This window comes from Spinacia oleracea, chromosome 4, assembly GCF_020520425.1.
Source record: "Spinacia oleracea cultivar Varoflay chromosome 4, BTI_SOV_V1, whole genome shotgun sequence".
NCBI classification, from domain to species: Eukaryota; Viridiplantae; Streptophyta; class Magnoliopsida; order Caryophyllales; family Amaranthaceae; genus Spinacia; species Spinacia oleracea.
Window position 1 is genome coordinate 75,414,198 of NC_079490.1, and position 11,195 is coordinate 75,425,392.

General features: G+C 36.4%; 1 protein-coding gene across 2 annotated transcripts; it reads right to left on the reverse strand.

The window, feature by feature from the left end:
* Positions 1-2,245: 2,245 nt before the first annotated feature.
* Positions 2,246-9,977, reverse strand: LOC110796512 (serine/threonine-protein kinase Nek3). 2 transcript variants are annotated; one of them, XM_056843682.1, is made up of 15 exons: positions 9,760-9,977; positions 8,882-8,987; positions 8,701-8,767; positions 7,648-7,713; positions 7,014-7,060; positions 6,874-6,919; positions 6,682-6,762; positions 6,550-6,592; positions 6,377-6,426; positions 6,219-6,300; positions 6,071-6,120; positions 5,036-5,109; positions 4,552-4,603; positions 3,634-4,041; positions 2,246-3,345 (listed from the first exon to the last, which is right to left on the reverse strand). In XM_056843682.1, the coding sequence occupies exons 2-15, from the start codon at positions 8,965-8,967 to the stop codon at positions 2,683-2,685; spliced, it is 1,815 nt and encodes a 604-aa protein (XP_056699660.1). In that variant the 5' UTR covers positions 8,968-8,987; positions 9,760-9,977; the 3' UTR covers positions 2,246-2,682. The 2 variants fall into 2 exon arrangements, with proteins under 2 accessions (XP_056699660.1, XP_021857265.1); XM_022001573.2 differs by having other exon boundaries at positions 8,882-9,033.
* Positions 9,978-11,195: the final 1,218 nt, after the last annotated feature.

An 11,195-nucleotide genomic window follows, 5' to 3' on the forward strand; every position in this document is an offset into this window, starting at 1 on the left:
ATCTTGATCTGTACTTTATACATGCTTCCTGGCTTTGGGGTTATTCCGCTATCATGTTATGTATTTAACTGTAAACCCCTACACAACTTTGTTCACGGACTACAAGAATGGGCGCAGCGTGAAGTATTAAGGGTGAAAGTTGACACCCTTTTGGCCGCTATGACTGTTGCAGAGCAACTAATAGACTACTCGCTGGTAGGGGCAATCGCTCAGAAGAAGAAACTAGGGGGACGCCTACAAGTCTGGAGGGTCCGACTCCAAATTCACCTAAGAGCGCAACAAGTGGCTCGAAGGTGCCGTCCAACTCTGTCAGGAGATTCAAGCCAAGAAGTGGGGAAAGCGACTCTCAGCAATCATGGTCGTCGCCATCCCAATCAACAAGAAAATTCAAAGTCGGCACGCCCTCGGGAAAAATTAGTAGGCTTAACTGCTGGACCACACAAATGGTGGGAGTGTAAACATAAAGGGGAGATTGAAAACCTCCAAAGCTGTCGGCCATGACCGTCGAAGGAACCCAAATTGAAACAGGTGTGTCCGGAGAAGAAGAAGATGTGCAGCCTCAGAAAATAGGTGTCATTTACAAGATGGGCGCCATGAGGATGGTTACCCCTGAAGAAGAAGAAGAAGAAGAAGAAGAAGAAGAAGAAGAAGAAGAAGAAGAAGAAGAAGAAGAAGAAGAAGAAGAAGAAGAAGAAGAAGAAGAAGAAGAAGAAGAAGACCGACACCTGTCGGCAATGCGAGTGATGAAGCCCCAGAAGAAGGCAACATCCCAGAAACAACCTCGCATCAGATACCCACCAACGCGACATCTCAGATGCCCCTTCACATGAATCAAGATAAAAGTTCGAGCCCAGCTTCATCAAGCAAGAGAGGAGAAGCAAGGAAGATGTGGATTCACAAGAAGCATCAACTCCAAAAAGAAACATTTCTCAAGACTCCAACAGAACAAATTAAAAAAAAAAAAAAAAAAAAGAACAACCAGAATACCAAGAGACAAGAAGATTCAAGAAGACTCCACCAACCACCATAAACAAACGGAGCAAAAGAGACTACAGAATTTAGGATAGGAGCTTTTTCTTTTATCTGTTGTAATTCTTGTAAGTCGACGAAGTCGTCGACAACTTAAGTGGGGGAGGATGTTAGAACCAACCTTCCTTTACTTGTATTTTGCTTATCTATTGCTTTCTTAGATCTTTCCAATAGTTTTCTAGGCTTAGATTACCGGTAATTTGTAGCTAATTCAAAGTAATACCTACGTGGGGTATGAATGAATGAATTCCTACTTCTCACCAATTGTTGTCATCGCTTTATTGCTCGTGTTTTGTTGTAGGCCTTTAGAGATGTTGTACCGCCACTTGCTCTAAAGCATCCCAAATCCCACAAAGTCCCGCAATCAGATAAATTCTCGTTATCGGTCCCACTTGTGCCTGTTGTACGCACACAAGCTCCCGATCGACCCTCGCCTCTCACTCTTGTCGCCAATAGGCAAGAGCGCCCATTCAAAATCAAACGCTTAGTCGTGCCCCTACGAGTCATAAGGCACTCATTCCGCACAATGCTTGCATCCTTGCCTCCAAAAGGCAAGAGTGCGTCGCACGGATCCGTTGTCCAAACATTCGAACCGTGACACCTAGGTTGTTTCTCGCAAATTTTTTTAAGGTCTGAATTTGTTAGAAGGGTTAAATGAGGTAGTTTTTCGCAAAAATAGACATATAAAAGACCCGTTTTGACAAATTTTCCTTAAATTTGTGCAAATTCTACCTCCATATTAATTAATTAATCAACCTCTCTTTAAAAAAAGATAAAAGCAACCACAACCACAACATAGAAAGAGGAGGAAGAGATGGGGTGGAAGGCAGAGGAAACGGTGATTGTTGGGGACCCTATGCAGTGGTGGTGGAGATGGTTGTTGTTAGGCCCTCGTGCGGTGGTGACGGGCTACCAAACCTGTGTTGGGTCATCCCGAAAACACCCAACTCTAAAATGACCCCAACATGAAATCATCATACTCGGACCAGTCTCAAGACTCTCAACCAACCTGTTTTCGGGTCTAGACATCCCACTAATGGCCACTAGAACATACTCCGTATAATGGAGCCAGTAGGTTTGCAATTTGGGAGTCCGTCTTTGAATTTTCAATAAATAAATGTACAAGCACTTTAAAGGGGCGTGGGAAACTGGCAATGCTGCGTAATAAATCAAACTCCGTAACATCGAGATGAAACACTCTGTTGTACATATGAACTACAGAAACACAAGAATTTAACAACATAAAATGTGTATGTACAATGAGAAGGTCCAGCATATAAATTACAGAAGTAAGAATTGCTCAGTTTACAAACATAGAGATAAATTAGATACTTTTCTAACAAATGAACAAACCAAAAGAATTAGGTATATCTGAAAGAATTGTCACGTTTGTCAAGATGATGGTTACAACTGACAAAGGTAAAGGAAAAAGAAAAAGTTAAATGTGAATTTGGATCGATGATCCTCTATCCTCCGTCATTTCTAAAAGATGGGAGAGGTCAAAATTATTAACAGTTGCATATGCTTGAAAACCTGTCAACAAGTGGTATCAGCAGCAGCAGGCCCTCACTGGAGTACTTCCAAACGCCGGGAACAGATGAAACCAGTATTGACAAACTAAACAAACTAAACTTCCTCACTCTGAGTGCTTAACTAACTTTCCTGCTTCGGTGAGGTCTCTTTAAAACTTTTGGATAACCAGATAGCAGTTTCCCTAGGAGAAACCTTCTCTAGTCCAAATGGTTTCAACAACACACCAAGTTCATCAAACCTATCTTGTTGCAACAATTTTGCGCTGAACTCAAGCAACCCTTCCAATGCTTCTGCCCGCTGTTGATAAGAGGATGTGTCAAACCGATTGCGCCTCATATCTGATGAAGCATGGCTCGAAGCACCAGCTGTAGCATTTTGATCTGAGGAATTACCATTATCCTTTTGTTCTCCTTTTACCTTGTTGTCCCTAATACTCTGCCACATTCCATCAAAGTTCTTGTTGGACATTCCTAACTGAACTGAGAATTTATCCTTGGTGATGGAACAACCACCATAAACTGGGGATGATGAACCCTGTCTAGAGACCAATGAACTCCTTTGCTTTAGGAAGAACGACTCCTCATATGACGCTAGTGGGAATTCTGCTATCTTGTCAATTCGAGGTGAGTTGACTGAAATATCTGGAGATTTTATTCTCTTTAGGATGTCCACACTAGGTCTGCAAGGTGATTCATAAGTTGCAGCTCTAGTAGATAACGGCATAGATGCTCTGCGCGTGCGGTTTACAGAAACAGATCGTTTCACAGGAGTCCTTGAAGAAGGCTGCAGATATCACAAAAAACCAAATAAAGGTCTTTAAGCCGGAAAGTAAGTGCTAGTCGGCTAATCCATGCTGAATAAGCACAATAACCAGTATGGTAATAGTACAATCAGCAATCATATGTCAGTCAGTGAAAATGCAGAAGTAAAAATACAAATTATTGCATTGTTAATCAACTGCATGAAGCTTCAGTAATGGGTATGAAATTTCATCAATCAGATTCAGTTTAATACTCTACTACTCCCTACCAAACATACAGAAAATGATTACATACTCGCATCAAAACTTACCGATTGTTGATTTTTAGACAATTCTGGTCGTCTTTTGGATGTACCAAATGTTTTTGCTCGTGATAATCTGGGATTCCTTGCATCATTGGAAGCTTTTGAAGGAACTTGTTTGGTAGCAGCCACTCTCCTAAAGGGATCTTGAGCTTTTAACTTAGCCAACCTCCGTTCCAGATCAGACAAGGTAGGTTTTATTCTGTCATCAGTGTAAAAGGAATCAAGTTCAGCTTCTGATATACTGGGATCTATTGTCCTTTCATCTTCTGCTTCTGGTAATGTAGCTTTGTCTATGCAATTAGAATCAGTATCATCCCAGTTATCATCTATGGCATCACACCTAGGATTCCTAGTTTGGAGATGAATCTTTTCAACATAGGGTTGAAGTAGGGGGTGCCTTAGCAACTCAGCTGCCTGTCAGAAGAAACAATTATCTGCGGAGAATAGACAATAAAACCAAGAAGACGAGTAATAACATGGACAAACATGTTTTCAACTAAGAAGCTTGTACTTGAAGCACACAGTATTTGGCAGCTATCACCACTTAAAAGTAATTCCGATAAGTATGGACTACGGAGTATGAATGATCCAAAAAGGATCCTCAAATGTTTCTGTTAAGCTACTTAAAGGACATTGGGGTCTGATTCAAGTGTATACAATACCATATGATAAACTATCAAACTAATACATTACAAGTGTGAGTTCATTTAAATTAGTTTCAAGTAGGTTCACATATTTGCGCTCGAGTTTCCCAAGTATTTCTGTTTGTGAGCAACTGAGGAAAACAATTTTAAGTAAACGAACAGGATACATGTTCTAATGTTCTGAATAATTCTAAATCGATAGAAACATGCATTACTATTCTTGCAGCCATGTGACATCAGCAGAAACATTCGCTAAAAAGTCCCCGGGGTATATACTTACACTGGGCCTAAGTTCTGGGTTCTTCCGCAACAAGCTTTTGATAAGACCTCGACTGCAAACAGAAAAAAGCAAGATGATGATTAGGTTAGGCCTGTCATTTCCTTTATCTATACACGTCAGGAAGGAGAAGCAAAAAACTCTTGCTTGCAATAAAAGAAGGCCAATACAACTAAGCATTATAATGTAGGAAAAGGAAATGAACAGTTAGTTTGAGCTCACACAGGACTGTGACAGGACTGTGAGTCCCCATAGATCACAACAAGTTTACAGTAAAAGCTGGAGTTATGATCATATGACAACATACCAAGAAACTTTTATTTTTTGTTCACAGATGTTACTGATCCTATCCTACTTCTGCCCCTTGAGGTAGAATGAAGTCATGTTTGGATTTGTCGAGAGGGAGGGAATGTAAATTCACAAATTAGCTACAGTTTGAAATGTATAAAGCCCAAAGCATTTGAAAACTACCAAGTAAAGAACTTACAATGCTCCAGAATATTTGGCTGGAAGAGGTGCTACAGTTGACTTGCTAATTTTACTGATCAGTGCTTGCATGTCCTGTTCAAGGAGAATGCAACAGCAAGGAAAAAAATTATTTTCATTTGCCAATCCCTTGAAGCAGAGAAGAGAATGAAGAGTACAAGAAGCTTAATAGTAGAGAGCAAATTAATAACAAACATTAATCTCACTTGTAGTCTGAAATAAGTTTATCTCTCCTCCAATATTATACTCTTATCTCAAAGAAAAGCTAATTAATTAGGTAGGAGATGAGGAGTTTTTGGATCATATACAAGCTTGTTTCAACAAAGGGATGTAACATTTTTCTAAGATTTACACAGAAAACTAAATCTAGTAACCTGAGCATTTATTTTATAAATTCTAAAATCGTGTAAGAATTTGATGTTTGATCACGCATTTTGCCAATAAACTTGAATTGGTATAAAATTTCTGGAAATTCTGGATTCAATATTTGACGGTTGACATATATTATACATCTATAACAGTGAGCAGCAACCTGACTGAAAAGTAATCTAACATCTTTATATAACATCTTCAGCCTTTATAGTTTTTGACAGATTGTCTTCATCCTTACGAAACCATATCATTTCCATTCAAATAAGATTTAGAGAGGAATTTCACGATTATGATGAGAACTACCAAAAGCATGGTTAGCCAGATCATCGATTTATACTATTCCGTTTCACAATGTTCAAGTCACGCCGACGGACATAATTTTGAGATACAATGCATCAGACAAACCAGGCAAAGCAACAATATCAGTTACCACCTCCAGAATGCCCATAACAAGACTCTCATATAAAATGTTCTTTTAGACAGAAGAAAAAGGAAAAAAAAGTAACAGAAGAAAGGAAAGTGAAGGGATTTTTTTTTTATATATATATTTTTGTAAAGGAGCCTATTTGGTTTACTGTCCTATAAATTATGTACTCATATATTATTACCAACAAAATAAAAAAGAATTTACAAAATACAATCTGAAACAGCAACAAAGACTTACAAATGCCTTAAAAGCAGGCTTGAGGGCAGCCATTTCATAAATACAACAACCTGAAAATTTAGAAAGAAACGTAAATTTAGCCTAATTCAGGAAACTGGTCAAAATAATTTTGATCTGATGAAGACTGTCATTGTCATAAACGACTAACCCAATGACCAAATGTCTGATTTCGAGCCATAAGGTATGTCCGCAAGAAGCTCAGGACACATGTAGCTGGGAGTACCAACAACCTAAATGACATACGGTTTGAACAATAAGACTCCATACATCAGAGACAAGACGTACATAGCATGAGTCAGAACTTACAGAGGATGCAAGATCATCCGAAGTCAGCATCTTTGCAAGTCCAAAATCACCTGTTTGCAAAATTTGTCACTGTTTATCCACAGCAGTAAGAAAAAAAACTTAAAATAATGATAACTTGCGAGCAGCTTCAGAAAAGGAAGCAGGGAGGGGAAATACCAAACAGATCATCTTACCAAGACGTATGTTCCGCTCCTTCGTCAAGAATATATTTGAACACTGAAGTAGTCATAACATGGGAGTTCAGTGCAAGAATAATTCAAAGAAATTGAGATTATCGATTCTGACACAATTACAAAAGTACTGACCTTCACATCGCGATGAAGAATATGATTCCTATGCAAGTAGTCAAGAGCCATAAGCAGTTGAACAAGCCATTTACAGAGAATCTACAGACATTTAAACAATAAACTTAATTAACAAGGCTACATAATGCAATTTGCTGCCACAAGGAAGCGAAAATAGAAAAGTAAGATCCTAGTAACAGGGTAAACTGAGACCTCTTCTGAAAAATGGACACCATTTGTACGCTTTACAGCTCCTGCCCTGAAGAAAACAAGTTAGCAACAGAGGTCAAAACAAACAAATGGCAAGAACAACCCACTGTTATAAATTTACTTTTACCATACAAGAAACTTACATGTCACCCGCTTCACAGTATCCAATGATAATGCACACATAGCAACCCTGACAAAATCCGTCAACATTATCAATTTTAGGAAATTGGGGTTAGCTTTTATATCATTTTTTATCAGTGTCTATATTCTATAGTTATATCATACAAACTCCTCCTAACAAAATTCACAAAAAGTAATATCAGAGAAAGTAAGGACAAAGCAAAGACAACTTATTCTAGTGTAACTTACTCTTTTACTGTTTAGATTGAGAGAACAAACCAAAAGGAAGGGGAAGGCATTTTAAACATTTATCAACTCACCCTACAAACTCGCATATTACTCATGATCCTACAAGTAAAGATGTGCCTTTCTGACACCAAGCCGAGGAATCACCATATATTCATAGATCAGCATAAAATTTTAACTAAAAACGGTCGCTAAAATAATAGACTGACAAAGAGATTTGGCAACTCCAATAGCAATAGGCAATAGCTAGTGTATTATAAATTATTCAAGAAATACACATCACTTATCTGTCTCCTCCGTAGCTTCTATTACTCTAATTTAAAAGCATTTTATTTCTCAATCCATGTAGTAATGTGAAAAGAAGGCATGCTACATGATAACCAGACAAACAAGTATATTATTTCGGCTCACCTTCTCAACCCAAGAATCTTTGTACTCCACAATGAATGGATGCCGTATCTTACGAATGAGCTCCATCTAAGAGGGTCAAAATTGATAGTTAGAAGAATAAAGATACTGTGTAACTGAAGTTACTACAAGTCTACTACATCAAAAATCCAGTGGCCAGAGGATAACAACCAACCAATACCACTCAAGAACTTAGAAAAATGGAACACTCTTCCAGCATGGTTCAGATCACACATGCAGAAGCAATATCCTATGTGATTTTATAAAACTAGAATTATGAATGAGCATTGAGCAATACATTGATGAAACTGGTGTCTGGTACTACTACTTATCCCATCTGCATCATTCTTTTCTTCTCTCTTTTTTTCTCTTCCTTCTATTTATAGCTGCAAGTGCTCTTATGCAATAATTTTAAACTTAGACCTACTATCCATCTGAATTAGAATTTTTCTAGGACTTATTGCAGACTAACGGTTTACTTACATGAGAGAATTGTAGCAGATTAATGGTTTACATATGGGCATAAAGTGTTCTGAAGTTATCTGTTTCAATTTTTTTAATGTGCTCAAAGAATGAGTGGGAAATTTAAAACAACTTATTCAACACAGTCTCCATTATTTGATGTAAAAAGGCAGGTAATACCAGCATGTATAGTCTAAGACTCTAAGGTCCAAAAGAAAGAGCCTCGCAAGAATTATAGGTGTAACTGTTGTAAGGCTACATATTCTACATTTTTCCCCCTGCCATATGGTACAGCATGCACTGATTCATTGACTTTCATGATTTTAATAAAAAATAAATGAGGAGGAACCAAATAACTGTTCAACTTAAGATTTTCATAAAGCATGAACACATGATCTTGTAACCAATTTTACAAAAATTACAGTATTGATGGTAAATATGAATCAAGAGAGAAGAAAAATAGACAATATTTTAAATCAGGCTGGAAATTTAAAACACCTCGTAAAGCAGTTAAACTAAATATGCCAATTCCAACATCCAAACTTTAACCCTAAGAATACCGAGAGATCGACATGGAGTAATTAGTATACAAACCTCCTGATGAGCAGATCTTTTAGTCCTTTCTGTTTGGCGAGCTAGACGGATCTTCTTCAGCACATATCTATGATCATGATCAAAGGTAAAACAATCAAAGCCAGAAACAAAGGAATTTTACGCTATATTTAAGAATAAGCATAAACAGCATAAAGACAGGAACATAGGAATAAATTCTTACTTCTTCCTTTCATGCTTATGCCTTACAAGAAGAGCAGAACCGAAAGAACCCTTTCCAATTTGCTCTAGAACATCATACTGCTCCATCTTCTAAATTACAACTCCAACTTATCTCGATAATCAGAAAATTTAATGATTAATATATCCAAAATTCTGCACATCACATTTAAAACGCAATATTAAAAAAAATTCGAAGGTTTATCATAAAAACAAAGGGAGCATTAATAAATTTCCAAGAAGTGCTGACCAATGTGGATAATGACATTGAATTATGACCAAAGACACAACATTCAAAATTTTATAGCTTAAGTAATTTTCTTTGACCTAGTCCCAAATTAAACAGCATTACTAAACCATCAAAATCTCTCATTTTCTCTTTCTTTTACAAGAAAAATACCAATTTAATCATCAATTGTCATCTTGGTGATTAAATTGACAACATTAAACGGCGAAAAAGACTACGCTAAATGCATCAATGACAATAAACTAGATTTCGTACATTATACCAAAATAACCTGACATCTGGCAAACAAGAAATTAAACAGTGCCTTAAATTGATGACACTCAACACAAATTAAGCAATTCACTAAAAATTGAAGGCACTGAAACGATAAAACGAACAAAAATTAATCCACTACCCAAATGTCCACTAAAATCGAATTCGAAGTGACAAAAGATAATGAAATCAAACAATTAAAGAAAGCACAATACCAAATTAGTGGGATAGTGGACACTAGATTCCACAAATCACACTATACAACAACTACATTATCGAAATTTCCCCCAAATTGCAGTATAACTGAATAAACGAGTTGAAAAAAAGAGTGAAGGAGTGAGTGACAAGAGTAAGCGACGAAAAATGGAAATACTGAATCATACCTGAAAGCGTAAAAAAAACGTCGATCGGAGGAGAGAGAAAGAGTAACAATGGCGGAAATCAAGCAGTAGGGAGAGGGAAGGGGCGTAGCAAGTGGTCCGCCATTAATGGTAAGAGAGAGAGGGGGAGAGAGAGAGGGGAGAGGAGAGAGAAAGATTGGGAAGCATAAAATGCAAATCCAAAAGAAAAGGGGATGAAGGAGGCAAACACTAGAGGACAGACAAAGCCAAGACAATAATAGCCAAGATGAGATTATAATATAATAATAATATGATTTTTTTAATTGATAGAGAAAGGATTAGTGTATAATTAATTAAGGAGTATTCATATCTTAGGTAGTGAGTGAGATAATCTTTTTGGCTTTTTTCTTCTTTTTGTAGGTAATGATTTTTGAAAGTTGGTCACTAATAGTACTACACTACTACGGGTATAGGTTATGGAGTTTGACAAAACTCATTTGTTGACTCGAGTATTAGCAATTTAGCATGTTAACAAAAAAAAAAAAAAAATAGATTTAAGGATATTAAAATGGAAGTTCTATTAAATTAGCGCAATTATCTAAATCTATTAAGGAATTATTGAAGGGTCTTGTAACATTGGATTTTAGCCCTTCAATTAGAGAATGGGAAATAATGGTCACCGGTTTGTTTTTCCTAAGGAATGGTTGATTGTATGAGGGGTGAGACTTTTATGAATAATGGTCAAAGACATACAATACTTTTCCAGAGGAGAAAATGTCTTGAACTAATGAGATCTAAGCCACGAGATATGAGGATACTTACCTCAAAATATTTATTATTTACTCTTGTTTGGCTTACAATGAGTACATATTTTTACTTGAATTGACTTTTCTTCGATTTTTGAAATGTTAAGTAGCTTTTATAAATTTATTACACTCTTTCTATTCATATTAAATACTCCAATTTGGTAATTTATTACACTCACTCTATTCCTAATCTATAGGCCCAAATTGGAATTTCTTACTCTAGTTCGAGTATAAAAATTTTAGTTTGGATTACAAGTTGAAAAATTGCCCACATTCATAAAAGAACGTGATTTTAAGGCCCAAAATGCAAGTTTAAATATAAATTGGAAATCTTGGAAATTTATCGGTTATTACTTAAAAGAGAAGCTTAATGATTTTTTTTATAAAAAATTAAGAGGGGATATCTATAATTGCTATAATAGATTTGAAAATTTGTGATAAAAATTTTGGGGAAATGACATTCTGATTATTGTATAAGATTAGATGAAAAAGGCATAAGGAACTCTTTTTTTTGTTGGACTATAAAACATCATATTACGATCAACCTTAATTTTACCTGAAAAATACTATGTATATATTCTTCTATTCCATAAATATTTTCTGTTTTAAGGTCATTTCGTGAAGATTTTCAGTTTATGTTTTATTATTTTATGGCAATGGAAATTTTCTTTT